The 24,690-nt window shown below is 43.5% G+C and overlaps 1 protein-coding gene and 1 pseudogene across 4 annotated transcripts; both read left to right on the top strand.

Annotated features, from left to right (window-relative positions):
• The first annotated feature begins 375 nt into the window (after window positions 1-375).
• Pla2g12b (phospholipase A2 group XIIB) lies at window positions 376-24,657 on the top strand. Of its 4 annotated transcripts, XM_074079109.1 has the most exons (5): window positions 376-751; window positions 14,613-14,701; window positions 17,768-17,933; window positions 21,631-21,708; window positions 23,084-24,657. In XM_074079109.1, the coding sequence occupies exons 1-5, from the start codon at window positions 541-543 to the stop codon at window positions 23,200-23,202; spliced, it is 663 nt and encodes a 220-aa protein (XP_073935210.1). In that variant the 5' UTR covers window positions 376-540; the 3' UTR covers window positions 23,203-24,657. The 4 variants fall into 4 exon arrangements, with proteins under 4 accessions (XP_073935210.1, XP_073935211.1, XP_020022143.1 ...); XM_074079110.1 differs by lacking the exon at window positions 21,631-21,708 and having other exon boundaries at window positions 377-751; window positions 23,292-24,657; XM_020166554.2 differs by lacking the exon at window positions 21,631-21,708 and having other exon boundaries at window positions 377-751.
• LOC141424633 (mitotic spindle assembly checkpoint protein MAD2A pseudogene) lies at window positions 10,169-13,631 on the top strand (annotated as a pseudogene).
• Window positions 24,658-24,690: the final 33 nt, after the last annotated feature.

Genomic DNA, 24,690 nt, shown 5'->3' with positions numbered 1-24,690 from the left:
GCAGCATCAAGGCAGAAGCTGGGCCTCAGCTCTGAGCTCCTACCTCACACACACCTAAGGGCATATGCCTTCTGCTGGTGAAGGTGACCCTGCTAACCAGTCTGTCCCTTTACCGGCCTTCCCCAGCCTCCCAGAGACCAGGTGTAGGGGACTGGCTCCCAGGTGTGGCTAGGACCCCGGACAAGATCCTGTGTCAAGACTCTGGCACAAACGTTGGGGCGACATCCCGAGGGCTCCCTGCTCCTAGGAGCCAGCATCTCCCCCTCCAGGGCTGGGGACAGGGAAGTCCCCTGGGCCGGCCACCCCCAGGCGGCCCTCCCACTGCCTCACCTTTGCCCTCTTTCTAATTGCCCTGATCTCATCCCAGCCTCCCTAGCGATGTTTAAAGTCCACCTCTGGGGAACACAGACAGAGTGTGCCCGATAATCACGCTCCTGGTCCTGCCCCACATCCCGTGGTGGGCTGTGCTGTGTCCCTGGATTTCCTGGGACACTGGCTGGGGTCTGAGAACAGAACCCGTGGTGCCCACCTGTGTACAGGATGAAGCTGGCAACCGGCCCGTGGCTTTTGTGGCTGAGCCTGGGGGGTGTCCTGGCTCTGGGCGACCCCAGCCCCAAGGCAGAGGAGTCCTACTCGGACTGGGGCCTGCGACACATCCGGGGCAGCTTCGAGTCGGTCAATAGCTACTTCGATTCCTTCCTGGAGCTGCTGGGAGGGAAGAACGGAATCTGCCAATACCGGTGCCGGTTCGGTAAGTGTCGTACCTGTCTCCTGTGTCACCCCTCCCCGCCCTTGGCAGACCTGCCAGGTTCAGGGCCCACAGCGACCCTGAGCAACTAGGTTGTTACCGTATGTCCGATGACATGTTGGGGATCTGGTTATCTGACACACGCCTTGCTGAACCTGATGAAAACCTCCCCTGGGGCCACTTTTTGGGGTTTGGTGGAAGGTCCTTAAGCAGAGTGGGGATCTAGGGTGTGGGGGTCCCCTAGGGAACCCCGAAGCTGATGGTTCAGAGGAAATTCTGCCAGAGTGAGGGGCTCTGAGCTCAGCTGGGAAAGACACCTTTGGCTCGCCGGGCAGAGTTCCAGGCACTGTCCTCTCGCCAGGCGCCAGAGGCAGCGTTGGGAAGTGGCATGGGCACCAAGCCCCACCTTGCCACGGTGCACCTGGGGCCAGTTCCTCCTCTTCTCCCCCTTCCCACTCCTAGCATGGTGTCATTTCACCTGCAGATGAACACTTTTTTCTTTTTCTTTTTTAATGTGGCGGTGAAAGGGGGGAAGTTTTGAACCCAGGCCGTGGGCATGCCCAGCGCGCTCTACCACTGAGCTGCACCCCAGCCCCACGCTATGTCTTTCCAAGCTACACTTTCATTAGTCTGATGGCCAATTATCCAAAGTCCTCGCATGGGGTCAGAGCTGGGCCAGGCCCTTAGCCTCACAGGAAGACGTACTTGAGAAATACTTTCTCCAGACGCCCAAGAGAACCCAGCTTTCCAGAAGGACCCCAAGACCTGAGTACTTGTTGGAGTCACTCTAGGTCTTTGTCCCTCATCATGGGCAATGGTAATGGCTTCCTTAGACACTAAGTGACCAGGAGATAATGGCTGAACACTGCTGTACAATCCAAGGTTTGCCTCAGGAAGAGTAAGCATGAATGGTGAGGCGAGGCCATTGCTCCCTGTGAAAACCTCCCAGGTCAAAGCTGGACCCCCAAGCCGCGGATCTGTGCAAGATGAACTGGAAAAAACCGCAGAGGCCTCGTCCCACCCGAGGCAGGAAAGGGTTAACTCGCTTCGGAGGTAGAATCAATCCAGGGGTTTTCACTAATACCTGGAGCAGCAAACACCTAACAGCAGGAGACCTTTTTAGGGTATTAAAACCAAACCCTCCTCTTCCTTCTCTAGCAAAACGGCATCCGAAGAGCTCAGTATGTTTGGCTGGCAGGGCCCTCGGTGGGGCAGGGCGGATGTCCCCAGCAACTGGTGGGGGATGGGAACAGTCAACAGCACAGAAGGCAAAACACTCTGCTCGAGGAGGGGGTCTCACAAACACAGGAAAATAAGGGGTTCAGCCGAGTCACCTTTGGAACCCTGTGGGGCTGAACCCAGGGCAGTGCTCAAGTTGCTCGTGAACAAGCCATCTTTCCAACAGATCACACCTAATCACTAACCGTCTTCGCGACCCGTTTCAGTCTGCTTTGTGATTTACCTCTCACGCACAAGGCCTCGCTCCTCTCTTCAAAGCAGTGCTTCTCAAACTCCTTTGGACACCCCGCCCTTGGCGGCTTAAACGGTTGCTGGCCCCACCCCCAGCGTTTCTGATTGGTAGGTCTGGGGTCAGTAATTTGCATTTCTACTGATTTGCATATCACCTGGTCTTGATGCTGTGGGTTCACGCGAAGAAAAACAAAAACCTGCTTTAAAAACTGCCATCTTGCCAGTTTCGCAAACAGTCTACAAGAAAAGTAGACGTTTCTTGGTAGGTAGTGGCTAAAGCATTGGTGGTCTACCTTGGCTAGGCATTAGAATCACGTAGGGACACAGCCTGCCACTGAGCTACACCCCCCCACACACTCCCAGTCCCCTGCAGCTGCACTTTTAACAGGTGGTCCTTAACCCGGACTTTGAGAAATCCTCATAATGGCAAACTCGTGGGTTTGAATTTTCGGTGGAAATCCCATTGGTGGTGAATTTGGGCAAGTTAACTAAGCCTTGATTGCCTCCTAACTGTATTCAGGTTCTTCTAGATGTCTTGCAACATTAAGTTAAAAAAAAAAAAAAATCCCAGTGGCTAGACACCACCCTCTCGCTCTCAACTTCTAGAGGAAATGCCTGAAGCAATGTGGATTGCCTAAGAAGGTCTCTGGAGGAAGGTCACTGGGGCAGTTTCTGGGCCTTGTAACTACTGTCCACAGAACTTAATAAAAAGACCTCGAGATAAATTCCTTCCTAGGTTTAGTTTCTAGGGGGAAAAAAAAGACACTTTTTTTTTTTTCTTAAAAGTGTCTGTAAGAGCCGGGCAGGGTGGTACACCTGTGATCCCAGGTACTCAGTAGGAGGCTGAGGCAGCAGGATGGAGAGTTCCAGGCCAGCCAGGAAGAGACCCTCCCATCTCAAAAAACAAACAAAAAAAGTGTTCTCAAGTATCAATCTTTAAAAGGTTTTTACATTGAAAAATAATCACACTGTGTATTTGTGAGGTTTCGATCTGTGTATACATTATAGAAAGATTCTTTTAACAGTTTTGAAGTACACAACACATTATTACTACCTGTGGTCATCATGCAGTATAACAGATCACTACTAATTATTCCTCCTGTCTAAATGGGACTTTGTACCCTCTGGTCACCATCTCCGTTTGCTCACTCCCTCTGCCTCCTTCCAGCCTCTGACTTATACTTTTCTACTCTCTATTTCTACACAAATGACTTTTTTAAAAGGCTCCACACATAAGTGAGGTCACATAGCATTTGTCTTTCTGACTTGTTCCAGTGTAAAGTCCTCCAGCTCTACCTATAATATCAAGAAGTTCAGACTTCCTTCTCAGCGAGACTGCATAGAATTCTATTGTGTATGTCACGTTTTCTTTATCTTCTTATGCTGATGGATAAGAAGATCGATTCCTTGCCTAGGCTATTGTGAATCATGCTGCAATGAGCATGGAGTATGGATGTCTTTCGATAGGCTAAATTTACTCCCCTTGCATATATACCAGTATCGGATTGCCCGATCGTATAGTAATTCTATTTTTAGTTTTTTGAGAAGCCACCAGAATGTTTTCCAAGATGACTGTACTAATTTATATTCCCATCTGCAGTGTACAGGGCCAGCATTTGTTGTCAGCGCTATACTTGATAACAGTCATTCTGCAATAATGTTGACATTTCATTGTGGTTTTAATTCGTATTTCTCTGGTAGCAAGAGGTGCTGGGCACTTCCCCTGTATCTGTAGCCCATTCACAGGTCGTCTTCTGAGAAATGTGTATTCAGACTTTTGCCATTTCTAAGTCAGGTTATGTTTTCCTGCTAATGAGTTATTTTTCATCTATTTACACATTTTGGGTATTAGCTCCTTATCAGATGGCTGGTGGGAAATATTTCATCCCCATCGTGGATTATCTATTAATTGTTCCCTTTGCTGTTTAGAAGCTTTTTAATTTGGTGCAAACTCACCATTTTGTTTTGTTTTGGAGAGACCTTTGTATCTGTCTGAAACCTTACAGCAAAATTTTACCAACCTACGAGTGTCTATTTTTCCAACCTTTATCAGATTCTCAAGAGAATTTAGAGCCTCAAAAAAAAAAAAATGCCCACTGGCTTGGAGGGGAGTAGATAGTCCCTGTGCCAGGTGGCCAGCCTCCCAGTTTGCTGAGGACAGAGGGGATTCCCGGGATTTGGGACTTGTGTTATAAAACAGGGCACAGTCCCAGGGGAACCAGGATAGGTGGCTCACTGGCTCACCCTACTTCATGTAGCAACTTAGTCTATTTTAGTGCTTGAGGCACAGAGCCCACTGCTCTGGAAAGTTGGCACCAACCTGCACTGCTCCTCAGGGGTTTCTAGAGGTAGGCAGAGGTCCGTTTCACATAAGGGGAACTTCATCTTCCAGGGGAACCAATGAGATGGGGGGACTGAATGCCTTAGGGAAGACAAAACCCTTGACCTGGGACCTAAAGTCCCAAGAGTTTCCCATTCTTTTCAGTGACAAACCACAGAGAGAGAAGAGCCTGGTCCAGGGTGCTGTAGACATGGCTGGTTTCATGGCTAACTCTTCCAATAAACACCCTCCTGTTTGTCTGCAAGTGTTGTAGGGCATTTCACTTGATTCAGAAGGTTTTAACTTTTATGAGATTGAATCAGTCTCTTTCTTTATGACTTCTGAATTTTATCTTTTTTTTTTTTTCTGGTACTGGGGCTTAAACTCAGGGCCTTCACCTTGAACCACTCCACCAGCCCTATTTTTGTGAAGGGTTTTTTTGAGATAGGTGCTCATGGAATTATTTGCCTGGGCTGGCTTTGAACCAAGATCCTCCTGATCTTTGCCTCCTGAGTAGCTAGAATTACAGGCGTGAGCCACTGGCGCCCAGCTGAATTTAATGTTTTGATTAGGAAACCATCCTCACGTCAAGATTGTGACAATATTCTGTGATTTTCTTCTGTAAAAGCAGTCATAGTTAATGCATGATAAATCAGCATGGCTGGGTTCCAATATAACCTCTTTATGGGCACTAAAATTTGAATTTCATATAATTTCCACATGTCATAAAAACCATCCTTGTTTTGACGTTGTCCCAAACCATTAGAAATATAAACCCCATGTTTAGCTGGCAGGCTACCCAGAGGAGGCAATAGGCTGGGCTGAGCCACACAGTTCGCCAGCCTGGCACCTTGCTCTCTAAGCAGCTCAGGCTAAGAACGAAGCACATTGTGGACACCTTGGCCCCAAGTGTCAAACCTGAAGCTGTAACTTGAGGATGTGGTCATCATATCTGATAGACTCCAACCAGTACCTTCTTTGGTGGAACTTACCTGTCAAGCTTCACTCCGAAACAGATTTCTCCAGTTACCATAAAACATATGTACAATAAAAGTCACCTCCACCACGGACAGGCCAGCCAGACAGGAATTTCATTCCATTATCTTTCAAACTGTGATATCAGACTTTATTTTTTAGGAGTTCTTAAGTGCAAAAAGGTAGAGGGTGACCCAGGAAGCTGCTCAAGTCTGTTGTGAATGTCTTTACCTGCAAAGCCATGCAAAAATGTGTTGCTGCCGAATGTGGACGTTGTTTCTTCACTTAAAAGTATTTCCTTGGTGCCTATGAAGGTAGTTTATGTAGGACACTTTTAAAAGAGCAATCAGAAGAAAAAGAAAAATCACCATAATTTCACCCCCAAGAGACAATCGCATTTAATCCTATGGCAGTGTAATTGCGTTCATATGTGTACAAAGACTGGGTTTTTTTTTTTGGGGGGGTACTGGGGTTTCGATTCAGGAACTTCACCTTGAGCCACTCCACCAGCCCTTTTTCGTGATGGGTTTTTTCGAGATAGGGTCATATGAACTATTTGCCCAGGCTGGCTTCGAACCACAATCCTCCTGATCTCTGCCTCTTAGGTAGCTAGGATTATAGGCATAAGTCACTGCACCCAGTTATTACTAAAACTGTTAAATCTATTCTATGTAGTCCCACATTCCATGTGTTACACACACACACACACACACACACACACACACATTAATAAAGAGACATCTTCAAGTTGCAGAAATGAAGAGGAAAGGAAAAGCCAAAGTGGTGAGCAGGGCCTGATGTTGCCAGTCCTCTGGAGGTTTCCTGTCGGGGCATATGGAGACCCCAGGGCCAAGAAAGAGGGTCTTAGTGCCCAGACAGAGAAAGGAAACGTAACCTTCACCTGTTAGAATTGGGAAGCTGAGCCTGGTGCCAGTGGCTCACACCTGTAATCCTAGCTACTCAGGAGGCAGAGATCAGGAGCATCACCGTTTAAAGCCAGTCCAGGCAAATAGTTCATGAGACCCTATCTTGAAAAAAACCCAATGCAGAAAAAGTACTGATGGAGTGGCTCAAGTGGTAGAGCACCTTCCTGCAATTATGAGGCCCTGAGTTCAAACACCAGTACCGACAGAAAAAATAAAAGAAACAAAAGAATTGGGAAGTTGGAACTGAGTAGTCTAGATAAAGCTGGAAGCCTGAGGAACTGCCTAGTCTTCTGTTTAAAGAGATTACAAAAACTCTACTCATGTTCCAAGGTAGCCAGGTGCTTCCGTCTACCCCAAGCATGTCCCTTGCCCAGGTGAGGGACCTGAATTCACACCCTACGTAAGTGTGGCCTGGGGTGAGCAACCCAAGACAAATAATTAAGGTAAATACTGGAGTCTCAACCATCTTGGAACTCTTATAGTCACAACACAATCAGCTGAGAAGGGCTTGGGGAGTATGACTCGGTAGTAGCATGTACAAGGCCCTGGATTCAACCCCAGCACACCCTCCCCTGCAAAAAAGTAATTGAGAAACTACTGTGCAGTTGGGTATATGAATTCTTCTGAAAACAAGCCTGACCAACGATAGGATCTTACTAAAAAATTCCATGCCATTTAAACAAATTACATGCCATTCATCAAAACAGAGCAGTAGACACTAAAAATACAAGGATTAGCCGGTTGTGGTGGTGCAGGCCTGTAATCCCAACGTTCAGAGGCTGTCACAGGAGGAGGACTCAAGGCCAGCCTGAGTCTCACTTTGAGACTCTGTCTTCAAAGTGAGAATTAGCACCAGAAGGACTGGAGAGCACAAAATAATATAATAAGAACTTAATAAGAATAGAAAACAAAACTCAATGAAAAATGAATATACCAATTTAAGAGAACAATAAAATAGAATTCTAAGAAATTAAAATGATTGTTACTGAAAAGAATATCTCAATGGATCAATTAAATAGTAGATTAGTCAACCTAGAAACAATAAAATGGAAAACAGATTTGATGAAACTTGCCCAAATTCAGTACAGAGAGAGAAAGACAAAAAATGCAAAAGGGAGATTAAGATACATAAAGGACAGGTGAGAAAAGTTCCAGCTTTTGACATTCCTCCCTCAGAGGTCTCCCTGCTCTCCAGATTGAGAACCCCGAGCGGCCCGGCAAGGCAAGGAGAAGGAAATTTTTCTACAGTGGCTGCACATTTTCCAGAAATGAAAGGAACTTGCAGCTTCAGATTTTTCCAGGCAGGACAAAGAAAAAAACTCCATCTAGATTCGCTGCAGTGAAACTGGGAGGGTGTGGGGAAGATAGAACCACTGTTGGTTCCTCAAAACATGAAACACAGAATTACAAGCCTTCTCCTTAGACACTATCTTAGTTTTTCATCACTGTCAAAAATACCCGAGAGAAACAATTCAAAAGAGAAAAGATTTGTTTTGGCTTACAGTTTCAGAGGTTTGGGTCCAAGGTTGGCTGGATCCATGGTTTGGGCCTGAGGTGGAGCAGAACATCATGGTGGCCTCACCTCATGATGGCCAGGAAGCAGAGAGACAGCAAAGGGAGAGGACAAGACATCCATCAATGTCACTACCCAGTGACCTGCTTCTCCAACTAGACTCCCAGTTTTTAGCCACCCCCTCAATTGTACTATCATATAATAAATCCATCAGGAGATTAACCCATTGATTAGGTCAGAGCCCTTGGGATCCAACCTCCTTCCCAAAGACCCTCAGCTGGCAACCAAGCCTTTAACACAAGGGCCTTTTGAGGGACATTTTGTATCCAAGCCATAATGAGTATATGGCTCCCCAAATTGCAAACAGATATTAAATAAAGCTTACACACAGTTTTTCATAGCAGCACTATTCATAATAGACAATCCAAATGTTCACTGGTGGATGAATGAATAAACCAACTGTGGTATATCCCATGGATGGAATATTATTCAGCCCTGCTGATACATGCTATGACACAGATGAAATATGAAACGTGCTAAGATGGCAGTTATAGATGTTATAGATATATGATTCCATTTGTCTGAAGATCAGGTAGTCAGCCTATAGAGACAGAAAGCAGATTGTGGTTACCAGGGCTGGGGGAAGGAGAACAGTGTGCATATCTGTGTCTCACCCCCAATTCATAGGTTGAAACCCTAACCCCCAGTAGATGGCCTTGGGAGGCAACGCCCTTGGGAGATAATTAGGTTTAGGTGAGGTCTTAAGGGTGAGCCCCAAAGACAGGATTAGTGTCCTTAAAAGAAAATTAAATCCATGTGAGGGTACCAGGAGAGGACAACAGCCATCTGCAAGCCAGGAAGAGGGCCCTCACCAGACACCGAATCTGCTGGTCACCTAGCCCTGAAATTCCCAGCCTCCAGAACTCTGAGGAATAAACTTGATGTTTGCACACACACCCCAGTCTATAGTACTTCTGTTACAAGTACTTCAGCCCAAGCTGGCTGAGATGTCTTAATGTACAAAGTCTCCTTTAGGAGTGGAGAAAATGTTTTAGAACTAGATAGAAGTAATGGTTGTGAATGTATTGAATTTTAAACTTTTTTTTTTTTTTTTTTGGTGGGACTGGGGTTTGAACTCAGAGTTTCACACTTGCAAAGCAAGAGCTCTATCCTTGAGCCATACTTCCAGTCCATTTTGATCTGGCTATTTTGGAGATGGTGTCTCACAAAGTATTTGTCCAGGCTGGCCTCAAACTACAATCCTCCCTATCTCAGCCTTCCAAGTAGCTAGGATTACAGGCACTATCCACTGGTGCCTGGCAAATTTATACTTTAAGATGATTATTTTTACAGTATATGAATTTCATCTCAATAAAAAAGAAAACAGATTCTATCAAGAAAGTGAAAAGACAACCCACAGAATGGAAGAAAATATTTGCAAATCCTATCTTACAAGCATTTGTTTCCAGTATGTATAAAGAGCTCTTGCAATTCAACAGTCAAAAGGAAAGTTCTGTGAAGGTAGGGGATATAAGGATATGTATTGAAAAATGGGGGGGTGGGAGGTAAAAGGGTAAGGGAGTGTCATGGAAGGGACTGAACAGACCAAAGTAAAGCACATTCACAGTGGGCATACATTGAGTCACCCCTTTGAACATTGATTTAAATATTAATAATGAAAGACAGGACTGTAAAATAGGCACAGTGTGTGTGGGGGGGAGAGGTACTAATGGGAGGAGGGAGGGTGAAGGAAGGAGATCAAGGTGACGGTATATGGTAGGTGGACTTCATATGCCTATATGAAACAGAACTAAGACACCTCTTGCAATGGCTTTAAGTGGAATGGGAAGGGGGCTGAGGGGGAGAGACGATGGGGGCAATGTAAATAATGTACAATATAAATCTAACTAGAATTTTCATTACGAATTCCCCCCCCGTATAATATTATATCCTAATAAAAAATTATTTAAAAAATAGATAGGAGAAAATATTTTTCTGAAAAAATATATCCTCCAGTTCCATCCATTTTGTTAAAAATAACAGGAATTCATTCTTCAAATTATGGATGGATAATATTCCATTGTGTATGTATTCTACATTTTCTTTATCCATCTGTGAGTACCTTTCTGTTGTGAATAGTGCTGCAATAAACATGGCAGTGGTACTTGTGGGAGGGGGAGAGGGAAGGAAGGAGACTAAAGTGAGAAATATGGTAGATGGACTTCATCTACCTATATGAACTAGAGCAAAGAGACCTCTTGCAATTGCTTTAAGTGGGACAGGGAGAGGGGCAGGGGGGAGACAGAGGGGATGATCTAACCAATGTACAATATAAGCCTACTTGGAATTGTCACAATGAATCACCCCTGTACAACAAATATATCCCAATTAAAAAAAAGAAAAGTAAGCCAATTATAGGTTGGGTGGAGGATTTACATATCCATTTTTCCATATCTAAAGGGCCAGCATGGGGGGAGAAATGGCCCTGACAATGTATGCACAAATGAATAAATTAATAAAGAAAAATAAATAAATAAAGGGCCAGCAAACATGAAAAGATGCACAGACATTAGGGAGACACAAGTCACAACTCTATGAAATGTCACACCCATGAGGACAGCTATGATAAAAAAAAGCCATAACAATGAGTGTTGGTGAGGACATGGAGAAACTGAAACCCTCATATACTGCTGGTGAGAATGTAAAATTTTGCAGCTGCTCTGAAAACAACCTGGCAGAAACTCAAAAAGTTAAATGGAGTTATTACACGACCCGACCACTCCACTCCTGGAGAGAAATGCGTGCTCACAGGAAAGCCCGTATAGAGACCCTGGTAGTAATGATATCTGCAACAGCCCAATGTGCCAAAAATCCAAATGTCCATCAACTAGTAAGTAGACAAACAAAATCTGGCATAGTCACAGAATGCAATACTTTCTTGTAATAAAAAGAAATGAAAAACTGACACATGCAAGCATAGATGGATCCTAAAAACATGGCAAACACAAAAGCCTGCAAACTGTAGGATTTAATTTATGTGAGCCGGCCAGAATATTAATAGAGATAGAAAGTTTATTCAGTTGTTGCCTAGGGCTAGAAGAGGGGAGATGGGGAGTGATTTCTAATGGACTTGGGGTTTTCTTTTTTGAGATGATAAAAATGTTCTCATAGATTGTGGTGGTGGCTGCACAACTCTCAGTGTAGTAAAACCATGGACTTGTACACGAGTAAGTGAATTGTGGTATGTGAACTGTATGCCAATAAATCTGTAGAAAATAATGAAATGGAATGGAACTCAAATCATAACGGCCACCACAGCAGTTACGTGTTCCAAGGTATCCCATAACTCAGCAGTTGAATAGCAAATGTGGTTTCACACAGCTTCGGAGGACCAGGAATCCTGAGTGGCTTTTCTGGATGGCTCTGGCTCTGAGTTCCTCCTGAGGCTGTAGTCATGCTGCCAGCTGATGCCACCATCCCCAGGATAGCCTTCCAAACTGATATGGCCATTGGTGGGAGGCTTAGGTCTTTGCCACATGGTCCTTTCCATGGGGACTATTCATGACATACTCCCCTCCCCACAGAGACAGAGAGACAGAGAACGCCTCAGACAGAAGTCACAGTCTTTGTACCCTAATCTTGGGAGCAACATCCTCTACTTTGGCCATATTCTTTTGGTCACAGACCAATTTGGGGACAATATACAAGGATAGAAACACCAGACCGAGGGGCTCACTGGGACCATCTTGGATCACAATTTTACACACGTTATACCACAGCAACAAATACCCAAACACACCATGGCAGGAACTGCTTATTGTCCCCCAACCCTGATTCTTCCCTTTTCTATGGTAATAGTAACGCCCTCCTCTCAATTTTTAGCTGGGCTCATGGCTGCCCACACTTAGTAAAGACTTCATTTCCTAGCCCACCTCCGGGACTAGCTGTGAACAGTTGATTAAGGTCCGACTAAAGGAAAGTAAGAGGAGGTGAGGTGTGTAACACTCTGGGGTATGTTTTTTAAAGAGAATGACTGGATCCTTCTAACTGCTTCCATCCTGCTGCTGGTAATATGATGTTTGTTGAGGGCATCTTGGATCACGAGAGCCAGGGCTACACGCTGAGGCTGCTAGAGCAGAAATCTAGAAGCAACCTGTGTTCCAGAGGAGTGCTGGTTTCCGGTACTAGATTGATGGTTTTTAATTGCAGATGGGCATATTCCCCGCTGTTTAAGGATCTGAATAATGGGCAGAAGCTGCTGCTGGAGCGTCTGCCCACAGTAAGCCCCACTACAGTGAGCAGACCTCGCCATGGCGCTGCAGCTCGCCCAGGAGCGAGGAATCACCCTGCGCGGCAGTGCCGAGATCGCGGCGGATTCTTCTCATTTGGCATCAACAGCATTTTGTATCAGCGAGGAATATATCCTTCTGAAACCTTTACTGGAGCAGAAATATGGACTCACTTGCTCGTCACTACTGATCCTGAGCTCATAAAATATCTTCATAATTGGTGGAACAACTGAAGGGTTGGCTATACAGTGTTCTGTTCAGAAACTGGTGGTAGCTATCTCAAATATTGAAAGTGGTGAGGTCCTTGAAAGATGGCAATTTGATACTGAGTGTGACAAGACTGCAAAAGAAGAAAGCACTCCCAGAGAAAAGTCCCAGAAAGCTATCCAGGATGAAATCCGTTCAGTGATCAGACAGATCACAGCTACAGTTACATTCCTGCCACCATTAGAAGTTTCTTGTTCTTTTGATCTGCTGATTTATACAGACAAAGATTTGGTTGTACCTGAGAAATGGGAAGAGTCTGGACCACAGTTCATTACCAATTCTGAGGAAGTTCATCTTCGTTCATTTACTACCACAATCCACAAAGTGAATAGCATGGTGGCCTACAAAATTCCTGTCAATGAGTGAAGGGTAAAAGGTCAGAAGAAAAGAAGGATTGGACTCAAAATGAAGGTTTTACAACTCTTCTGATACCCGTGGGTTACAGAGAAGAACCGTAAAGCAAAAACCGTGAAGAAACACTCTAGAGAGAGAGAAAGTGAGAGAATCCTTACAAAGTGGGCAAGGAGGAGTTTAAACGTCACATTGCTCTTTGCATGCATTATCTCCATCTTCACACAGTCCTGGAAGGGCTTTTATCTCCATGTTACAAATAAAATAATTTACATTCAGGAACAATAATCCGGAATGTATTCCCAAAAAAAAAAAAATGATCTGAATAATGTAAGTATACAGGAGAAATAATAACGTACGGGAAAGCACACCAGCACATAGTGCTGGCCTGTGTTTAGAGACTGAGTATCCTGAAAAGGCAGTTGTCTTCAAATTAACCTCTAAATTCAATGAACTTTTAACCAAAATCCTGACAATATTTCCTGCAGAATTTGCTAAGTTGACTCTAAAATTCACCTGCAAGGTAAAAGTCCAAGAATAATCCAGACACTTTTGGAGGACTAGTAAGAAGGGTGACTTTAAAGCAGACTTATTATTTAAAAATTAAAATAGGAGGATGTACAGCTCAACTGTGCCTGAGTTGTGACATTTAATTAAATAGAAAAAAATATTTATACCAAGTTTGACAGATGTTAACATTTATTATGCTTGCAATACTTGGGTACATGGGTGTTTATTTCTCTGACTTCAGTTTTGAAACAACTCATAATACAAAATAAATAAAGATAAAATACCTGGTGGGAGAAGATTAAAAGAAAGAAGGAAAGAAGGAAGGAAGGAGGGAGGGAGGGAGGGAGGGAGGGAGGCCCTGCTGTGGGCCTCACCATGAGGACTGATTCAAAGGTTTTTCCTCAGTTTCCTTGCTGTTGCATCTCCTACAAAAAAGACAGAGAAACAGCAACAGAGCTTAGAAGCAGGAAGTCTGAATTTACATCCTGTTCCCCTGCTTACCATGTGACCTTGGGCAAATTTGCAACTTCTGAGTCCCTGTTTTCCTTATCTGGATAATGGGATAAAAGACCTATTGCAGATGACTGTCTTGAGGTCATCTTATGAAACCTGCCCTTGGCACATCTGACAAAACTTCTCTGCACACATTTGCAAGATGATAAAAGAACTCAACTGCCATGTAGAAGAGAAGAAAGTCAAAGCTTTCAGACAAGTACTGTTGAGTTCAAGGATACAAATGGCTGAAATGTTGAAGCTGGGGCTTCTTTGCTCTTGAGTCAGTAATGCTTTGTCTACACCTGTGGAATCTAACTTTCTTCAGCCAGCCTTAAACACTTTTGGGACACTGTAAACTCTGATTCTGTTAGCGTGTGACCAGGTAGTGTTCTGCTTGCTGTGTGTGGTATGTGCTCTTACCATGGCCAGAGGAATAAGAAACTGTGAAGTTGTTGGTTTCACCTTGGCCTTTACCTTTAAGGTCATGCACTAGGGAAAGGGTAAAACAGTTACTAACTAAATTCTCAAATTCTTTGAGATGAGGAGAAAAATGCCAAAATCACCTGAAGGTTATTGTTCTTTTATGATGTCATCATCAACACTATCTAAATGGTGATACTTGATGTGGAATGGTGACTTCTAAGGGAAAAATGGAATATGATTTTGGAAAATTATTATTTGATGAATGTTCCTAAATACTTCATTTCTAAATATTTCTTCCTGTTCTCCCCTCTCTTCATTCCGCTAGGAAAGGCACCGATGCCCAGACCTGGCTACAAACCTCAGGAGCCCAATGGCTGCAGCTCCTATTTCCTGGGTCTCAAGATACCAGGAAGTGTAGGTACCGCCACTGTTATTTTCTTGATTGACGGGTTTTCTGGAATCGAATCAAGCCATGTAATTAGGAATTTAAATTGGATCTGGAGGAAGGGAAAGAATTTTCAAAGATTCCTGACTTCTTTCTCAGAGGCAGCTGTCCCTCAGAAAAGCTTCTGATAGTGGATCAGAACTTGGAAATCACCAATGACATTAGCTTAAACATAATTTAAGCTGGGTGCCGGTGGCTCATACCTGTAATTTTAGTTACTTGGAAGCTGTGATCAAGAGGATCATAGTTCGAGACCTGCAGGGCAAATAGATTGTGAGATCCCATCTCCAAAATAACCAGAGCAAAATGGACTGGAGGTGTGGCTCAAGAGGTAGAGCACCTGCTTTACAAGTACAAGGCCCTGAGTTCAAACCCCATACCAACAAAAGAAAACACCGTAATTTAAAATAGATCTGCCAGGGTTGACTTATCAGTGAGCCACTCCAGTGATGGACTGAGCCGGCTGGAACTGGCCAGATCAGCTTGATTTCCAGGCACTGACTTCACACCGATAGCGCCAGACCAAGTTAATGTGGCGTTCTGACATTGTAGAGACCTGCATTCACCCACCAGGCTGCTTGTGAACATTTGTTAGCATACCACAGGCCCTTTCTCAAACCATTGACCTCTCCTAAAAACAAGCGATGAGTTAATATTTCTTTTTAAGACTTCTCCGAAGCCCTTTGACCTTCCCTTTAGAAAAGACAGAACTGTAAAATGAGGCTAGAGAGAATTCATATGTAACCTATGCTCTTGAACTATGTCTTAATAAGGCTACCCTTCATTTTTATGCTGCTTCAAGAATTTTTACTTTGCAATAATTTTCTTTTGGAGCAGGTCAGTGGGGAAGGGAAGAAAGGGTCTCTCTCACTATGTAACCCAGGCTAGCCTTGAACTCAGTCCTTCCTACCCTTTCCTAAGTGCTTAGATTACAGACGGGTACCACCGTGCCCTGCTACTGTTCAGTAATTTTCTAAGTGATATAATGTTTATTCTTCTCATTGAAATACCACTCACTTACATGGCATTTCCATGCAGATTATAAAAGATACACTTTCCTCAGGATGATTTTCTCCTGTCTGTCAGAAATGTGTCTTAATATGCGGATTTAGTTAGACAAACAAACTTGACTGCTGGCTGGATATTTTTCTTAATCAACACATAAATCTAATGTCTCAGAGGAAGATGCTCCCTAAATATGGCTCCCTTGTGCCTTGTACAACCTGTGTGCCCAGTCTTGTCCATAATCACGTTTATATTAGAGAGACCACACATTTTTCAGCCATGAATGTAATAGCTATGGAAGTGGCACGCACACTGTTATCTAGAACTAGCTCATGAATTTTAATCAAATTGAATGGTGGCCTCTGCCCTCATGTAGTTTACAGCTACCTCTGACCTGATGCCTTTTTAGTTTTGGGGCCAAGGCAAGGCCCCAAAACCTTGCCTTGGCCCTGATTTCTTCAGGTATCAAAAGGGAATTTATCCATAACTGTAGCACCCAGGCTTGTGCCTCATCTAATGATTTGGATTATCTCCTAATTCAGTAATGCTTTTTGGCTTAAAGGGGCATTTTAAGCTGTGAAAGTCCTTATTCTGCTTTGGTGGCCTTGGAATCAAAGATGCCCAAATGCAAAAGACCTGTAATTGCTGATAATCATCCCTTGGCCATACCCTGAAACCAGATTTGCATAGCTTTCATCCAAGCCCAAGTCTAAGTTATCAGAAAAACTGCAAGAGATTCTAAGCTGCATTCTGTCTTGATTCACCCTGCTGCATTCTGTCTTGATTCACCCTGCTCCAATCTATTTCATATGCCAGACAGTGACCTCTCCCCTTTGCTATTTTCATTGTATCCCCTCCTTGCTCAAGATTCCTTACTGACTCTAGTTACTTTGGAAGTCAAGGCTATTTGTCAATTTGCCATTCTCCATAATTAAAAAATTTGGGGCTGCACCTGCATCCCAGCTAGGTGGGAGGCACAGTTAGGAGAATGGAGGTTCATGCCAATCTGGGCAAAAAATTGAGACCCTATCTGAACAATAACAAAATAAAAAAAAGGACTGGAAAAGTGGTTTAAGTGGTAGAGCACATGCCTAGCAAGCACAAGTCCCTGAGTTCAAATCCCAATACCACCAAAAAAAGTTTTGTTCTGTCTTGTAGTGCTGGAGTTCAAATTGAGACTTACATGTTAACTATCCCGAGCTATACGCAAGGTTTTTCTATACACACACACATACTCGCACACACACACACACACATACTTTCCTGCTAAGATCTTTGGAACACTAAACAAACTGACTTGCTCCCATGTGATCTGTCCAGTTTTCCTTTCTCCGTGTGCCCTTTGCTGAGTCTACCCTTACTCCTCGTAATCCTCTCCTGGTATTCTTTCAAGACCCTCTTCAAAAATATTCCTGTTTTAAAACATGTGGCATTTGTGATCTTGCTCAGTTTATGCCAAAATGCTCACAACTGCTTATAGGAGACTTCCACATGCACGTGTGTGTGTCTGTGTGTGTACACACTTACAAACCAGACTCCTTGTGGTCGGGAGCTGTGCACTCTGCACCCTCCTTTGCTCCTGACACGTATGCACACCTTAAAGTGCTGGAGATCAGATGAACTGAGGCGAATTTTTCTAATTCTTAGTCTTAGAATCCTTTTCTCAAACAGAGTATCAGGTGGAAATGTTAACTTTTAATTGAATGTGGATGTCCTGAAGCTCTGTCCTTTTGACTTCCCTTCTGGTCTCTGTTTTTATCACCATAGCTGCCTATGGGTTTGAAAATTACCGACATCTCAAAGAAAAATGGGCCAGAGTCACTTAATAAACTCATAGCTAAATGATAATCAAAACTTAGCATCCTGTGACTCAGAATGTCCCACCAAGCCCTCCATGTTTCTGGGTTGATCTGAGTAGGTGACAGCCAGTTGAGAACTGGCTAGTCAATACTGAGGTGGGCAAAGCTGCCCGAGGTCCTTGGTCTAAACGTGGCATTTTCTTCCTCCTGCTTTCTCCCTCCCTTTCACAGATGGACCTGGGCATTCCAGCAATGACCAAGTGCTGCAACCAGCTGGATGTCTGCTATGACACTTGTGGTGCCAACAAATATCGCTGCGATGCAAAATTCCGATGGTGTCTCCACTCCATCTGCTCTGACCTTAAGCGGAGCCTGGGCTTTGTCTCCAACGTGGAAGGTAGGTCTCTTAAGGACATTTACGGGTGACAGGGAGTTTTGCTCCTGTTTCCACACAGAGAGGTAGCCAGGGCCTCTTCACTCAAAGCGATCATCCGAGCTCACTGAGCTTGCTTTCTGGAATGCTGTGCCCAGCTCAGGAAAGGTGGGGCAGAGGCTGGGCTCTGCTTCACTAAAGTTCTTTCTGTGCTGCCCACAAACTGCTGGCACAATGCCTGGTGGAAAGGACCATCCCAATGCCTTCCAGGGAAATAAGAATCGTCCTTTAAGACTGGAGAAAGAGTTGCCCAGCTGGCCTGGGCTACCCATTCCACAGTTAAATAATTTTCCATATCAGCAGTTACTCTACGTAGGACTACTTGGTTTGGCTTAAGCCCCTTTCTTCATATTTTGTCTGGGTAGCAATTTTTTAAAATACCTCTTTTAAAAATTTGTTTATATATTTATTCATATGTGTATACATTGTTTGGGCCATCTCTCCCCCCTGCCCCTCAGCTCCCCTGCCCCTCAGCCCCCCTGCCCCTCAGCTCCCCTGCCCCTCAGCCCCCCTCCCCCTCACTTCCAGGCAGAACCTGTTCTGCCTCTTATCCAATTTTGTTGAAGAGAAAACATAAGAGATAATATGAAAGACAGCATTTTTGCTAGCTTGAGATAAAGATAGCTATACAGAGAGATTCCTAGCATTGCTTCCATGCACATGTGTATTGCAACCCAAATTGATTCATCTCTACCTGACCTCGTCACTACTTCCCAGTCACCTTCCCATAGTGGCCTCTGTCAGTTTAAGATTACTTTATTCACTCTACAGTGGTTACATCAACCACTTTCAAGTTTTAGGTAAAAACCTCTCTTTTTATTTGTAAATATACTTGAGAATAATTATTTTTCAACACTACTTAACTACTCAGTGTCTAGCACTGACTCTGAAATCTTTTTTTCCCTAATTTACTTAGGAAAAGTTTAAATCTCTCAGTTTCTGAAGCCAGGTATCATTAGCATCTAAATATTTAGATGGTAAAGGTTGAAATTCAGGCTTACAAAGACTGGCCCTGTGCTACTGAGCATGCCTGCAAAGAGGAATGGTGAGAATGATTCATAGATCAATGTCTAGAGTGTAGTCCTCAAGTAAATGCGTGATAGCTGGGGATATGAATAATTAATTGGGCCCTGTAAAAGGAGATCTGTTCTATCTTGTGTCTACAGAGGCTGAAAAACAGCTTGCTGCTAATCTAAGGTCAGGTCAAGTTACTTCCTCTAAACCGTGTCCTATTGGTTCTTTCTCCTAAATATTTCTCTGCTTTCCACTTGCCTGGTTACTGCAAATTAACCCTGTCTCCGTGTTCCTTCCAATCCATTCTCTCCACTGGGACCAGCTGTATATACCTGTGAATTTGATTGTCCCTACCCCCAGGACAAGTCATTCCATGGTTTTCCTTTGGTTTGACATGCCTGCCCTTCCTGATTCAGCCCTAGGCTACCTCCTCCAGCATCACTTTGGATAGTCCAGGTTCCTCTCTGGACTCCTGCCACTACACACTCTGTGGGGGCTGGGGGGGTGGTCCATACCTTCCTGTCCCTGCAGTTCCCTCTGCTTGAAACACCCTGGTCATTCCTTTGCTGGTTGTGTCAAAACACCTTGTTTGAGTTGTAATTTGTACATAACTCACCCACAGAAATGCTTGTTGAGTATGTTCCCAGAGTTAATCAACCCCATGATCAATTTTAGTGCATACTCATCCCCAAAAAGGAACCCCATAGCCATTAGTAGTCCTTCCCCTAACTACCCCTGCTCAAGTCAAGGCACCACAAATACACTTTCTTCCTCTGTAGATATGCCCATTCTGGACATTTCAAATAAATGGAGTCATATGATAGGTGTTCTCTGTGCCTGACTTCTTTCACTTAACGTTTCTCTATACTGTACCAGTGCTTCATTCCTTCGTATCGCTCACTAAAATTCCACGTGTGGCTTTAGCATATCTTCTCCAGCCATTCATCAGCTCCTGGAGATTTGCATCGTTTCCATCCTTTGATGGTTGCTATGAAGATTATGTAGAAGCTTTGGTGAGGGACTACGTGTTCATTTCTCTTGGACACGTATGTCAGAGAGAAACTGCTGGTATTCGTATGTAATTCTATGTTTATCTGGAGATTTGCCAAACTGTTTTCCCAAACAGCTGCACCATTTTATATTCCCACCAGCAGTGTATAAAAATTTATCCATAGTCTCACCAACACTCAGTATTATCCATCCTTTGTATTACAGTCCATAGAGCGTGTGAAGTTATATTTCACCATGGTTTTGATTTGCAGCCCCCTGACACTTAATGGGCAAGCGTCTCGATGCGTGTTGACCATTGACTATGTGCTTGGGAGAAATGTCGATTCAGATCCCTTTGTTCCCTTTTGATTGGGTTGTTTGTCTTTTCTACTGAATTCTAAGAGTTCTTTATTTCCTGTCCTCCGATAGATACATGATCTACAAATGTTTTCTCCTACTGCTGCTTTTTCTCCCACTTTCTTGTATGACAGGAATTTAGCATTTTGATTAAATTCAGTTTATTCATTTATTTTTCTTTTGTTACTTCTATTTTTGGTGTGATATGTAACAATAAGGCTTTGCCTACCCACGGTCAAAAGATTTACTCATGTTTTCTTGTAAGAGTTTTGTCCTTTTTACTCTTACATTTAAGTCTAGATTCATTTGAGTTAATATTTGTCTGTGATGTGAGAAAGGGGATCAACCTCATTCTTTTCTCTGTTGATACTCAGTTGTTGAAGCACCATTTGTTGAAAAGAATATTCTTCTGTTGCACTCTGTTGAAAATCAGTTGACCACAAGGATAAGCACTTATTTCTAGATGTTACATTTTATCCTATTGAGCTACGCAAGTACCATACTCTCTTTACTGTAGTTTTGTAGTAAATTTTGAAATCAAGAAGTGTCCTTAAATCTTGTTCTTTGTCAAGATTGTTTCTAATATGCTGGACCCCTTACATTTCCATTGAGTTTTGGGGTCTTGAATTTCTGCAAGAAATGACAGTTGTAATATTGATAGGGATTTTTTGAATCTGCAGATCAAGTTGAGGAATAAACTTGAACAAAATTATGTTTTCTGATCAATGAGCATAAATGCCATTCTGTTTATTTAGGTCTTCCTTAATTTCCTTTCATAATGTGTGATGGTTTTTATGGCACAAGTCTTGTACAATGTCCCCTTTTAGCTTTAGTTAATTTGGGGATAGGGTCTCACATTATGCCCAGGCTAGCCTGGACCACTATCCTACTATTTGTGCTTCCCCCATGGCTGGGATGACAGGTATGTAACACTGCACCCAGCCATTGGTTGACATAGGGGTCTCATTAACTTTTTACCTAGGCTGGCCCCCATACAACCCCCTACAGATCTGTGCCTCCTGGATTCCAGGCTTGAGCCACCATGCTTAGTCCCCATTTTAGTCTTTTTGATACTATTATAAATGGAATTGTTTTCTTGATTTTATGCTCATGTCATATATTGATAATGTATACAAATACAATTGATTGATTGTATATTGACCTTATATCCTGCATCCTGAAGTGATTTATCACTTGAATAGATTTTTAGTGGATTCCTTAGGCTTTCCTGTATATGAGATGTCATCTGCTCTCATTTTCCTTTCTAAGTGAATGTCTTTTCTTTCTTTCTCGTGCCTAGTTGCCTTGGCTGGAACGTCCAATACAGCATTGAATAGAGGCGATGAGTGGACAGTCTGGTCTTCTTACTTGCCTCAGGGTAAAGCATTAGTCTTTCACCATTCAGCATGATTATTAGCTGTGGTTTTTTCTAGATGACTTTATCAGGTTGTAGAAGTTCTCCTCTTTTTCTAGTTTGTTGTTTCCATCATGAAAAAGTGTTGCATTTTTTAAAATGTCTTTTGCATCATGTGGTATTTGTTCTTTATTCTATTGATATATATGTTATTATATTAATTGATTTTATCATGTTAAACCAACCTTGCATTCCTAAGATAAACGCTGCTTGGTCATGGTGTTAATTCTTTTTATTTCATGTTACTGAATTTGTTTTCTAGTAGGATTTTTGTTTGTGTTTGTGGTGCGGGGTTTGAACTCAGGGCCTGTGCTAGCTAGGCCATCTGAGCCACACTCCCAGCCCTCTTTGCTCTAGTTATTTTCAGATAAGGTCTCACGCTTTTTGCCCAGGCTGACCTGAGACCAAAATATCTCTACCTCTACCTCCCACATAGCTGCATCTACAGGCACATGTCATCACACCTGACTTGTTTGCCATAAAATTTGTCCTTTTACGATGTGTGGTTCAGTGGGTTTTTCGTATATTCAGAGCTATGTAACCATCAGCATAATCTAATTATAAAATATTTTCATTAGCCCCAAAAGAAACACCAAATCTGTTAGCACTCACTCCTTATCACCTCCTCCCACATCTCCTAGCAACACCAATCTACTTTCTGTTTCTATGGACATTTCACGTAAACAGAATTACACAGTATATGGGCCTTTTGTGACTGACTTCTTTGACTTAGTGTAATGTTTGCAATACTTTATTTTTGCGACCATTCTTGAAGTTTAAATGTCTTATTTCCTCTGAGTTGCCATCCCTAAGAGCCATGCCCCCAAAGGGACAGTAACCCTCTCTGTGGGTTCCCACACCACCTCGGGGTCACTTTCATCAGGGTGCAGTGTAACTATCTGTTGCCTTGTCCGCCCTGATCACCTCCTGGTGAGGTCCTTGAGCTAAGGATGGTCTTGTGTCTCCATCACTGGCTGACCAACGAATTTAACACACACATATGTTTTCAATCGATAAGTGATTTGCATCCCATACTTGAATAGGGAAAGCTCAGAAATCAGAGGTGGTGTCTGAGGGAGTATTTGCACAATGGTGTGAGCATAATGGTATGGGAGATTGATTATTTTGACTAGGGATCCTTCTTTATTGGATTGGATGGAATTTTCTGGAGAAGATTCTCTTAAGTATAGGCTTAAAAAAAAGTTCTCTATTCAGATGACTGCCTCTACTTTTCTCTGTGTGTTGTGTCATTTTTGGAGACACACTGCCTCTTCACACTTCTGCTATGTGGGCTAGTCCTCTCTTGACATTTATGATTCTCCTCGTCTTTTTCAAGTAGCCTGCGATTCCCTGGCTGATACTGTGTTCAATACTGTATGGACCTTGGGCTGTCGACCTTTTATGAATAGTCAACGGGCAGCTTGCATCTGTGCAGAAGAGGAGAAAGAAGAGTTATGAGGATGAATCATCCTCACAGTTTTGAGTGATACCTTGGCTGTCTCAGAGACAGTAGCACGGCAGATGTGTGTCATCCTTTCTTCCAACAGTTTGGATACCACAAAGCAGGAGAAAGAAAACAGCAAGTCTTATCCTTTGAGGCAAGCTGAGAAAAAGGTGTGGCGAGATCAAAGACTGTTGTTCACCTTAACAATGGTCTCCCTAACGAAGACACGTTTGCCTGGGAGTTCTCTTCTTAGCTTACAGACTAGATGGCCAGCAAATCCTGCAATTCCAAGACCCAATTATTATGACCATAGCAAAATTATGGGGAGTCCAACCATTTGGGAGACAGTGACTTTCCTCTGGCCCATGTTCCAGTTGCCAGTGAGCACCTCACATTTAATAAAGTGTACTTTTTAGAAAATTTGAAAAGAGATGAATGAATTCCATGTTCACCTATGTTTCCATTTCACTTAGAAGAGGACAGAACCCCACCTGGTAAGTTCCACCAATGGTAAAAATGATTCCCACTGGTGCTAGAGAGATAAAGACAGGTGGAGAGGGAAGGCTTACCTGATGGAGACGAAGGTCAGGTGGAATCAGGGCTCTGTGGTTCTGGTTCTCCCTCCAGTGGCCTGTTCCGTTGGTATTCCCAGACACTAAGCCATGTTTGAGTCGGTGCTAAGTCTTCAGATGCATTTGGTCAGGGCTGGGGAAAGTTCCTGCCAGCTCTGGGGATTGAGGGACAAATGCCTTTTGGTAACTGTTGCGCTCAGCCTTGATCGTGGATTAGTACCACCTGAGGACAGTTTAAAGCAAGCCAGTGAGGACTCAGGCTGGTGGCAATGCACTGGCATTTATTAGTGCCCTCCAGGCGATTCTGATGCCTGGGGAAGGCTGAGGGCCACTCATCTAGATCAGGTATTGTCCAGCTAAGTCCCAAGGTCCACATTTAGTCCAAAGCCTGTTTTTGAACAGTTCTTTGGAGAACAGCCGCGCTCACATTCGCTTGCCTTGCGTTTGTTTGCAGCTGCTCTTGCCCCGTGACCTTAGGGCCAAGTTGTGACAAGGACGGGACGGCCAGAGAGCCTAAAACATTTTCAGATCAGCCCTTTACAGAAAAAAGTTGCTGACCTCCGCCGAAATCATTTGCTCCTTCCCTGGCTTTTGTTAATTTCACGGGTTCCATTTAGTGGCCATCATTGTAGCCACTTCTAACAAGCAAAAGGGAAACTTTTTCGGGTGTGATGTAACATTAATTGCTGTATCAAGGAATTGGATTGAACTGCAGGTAACATTGAGCTTTGTGGTTTATATTTATTTCAATAAAATTTATTAAGCACCTGCAAAATAGAGTACGGAATAATTATATGCCTTTTCCTATTGTCTTGCTGACCTGCGGGCACCAAATACCAACACACAGGACAAATGGGACCACACTTTGTTTATAGTTCAGTCATTGAACCAGTTAAATGCATGTTGATGAATTTATTAATATTTGTTAAG

The sequence above is a fragment of the Castor canadensis genome, chromosome 7, assembly GCF_047511655.1.
Source record: "Castor canadensis chromosome 7, mCasCan1.hap1v2, whole genome shotgun sequence".
NCBI lineage: Eukaryota > Metazoa > Chordata > Mammalia > Rodentia > Castoridae > Castor > Castor canadensis.
Note: the sequence above shows the minus strand (reverse complement) of the source record. Positions and strands in the feature narration are given on the sequence as shown.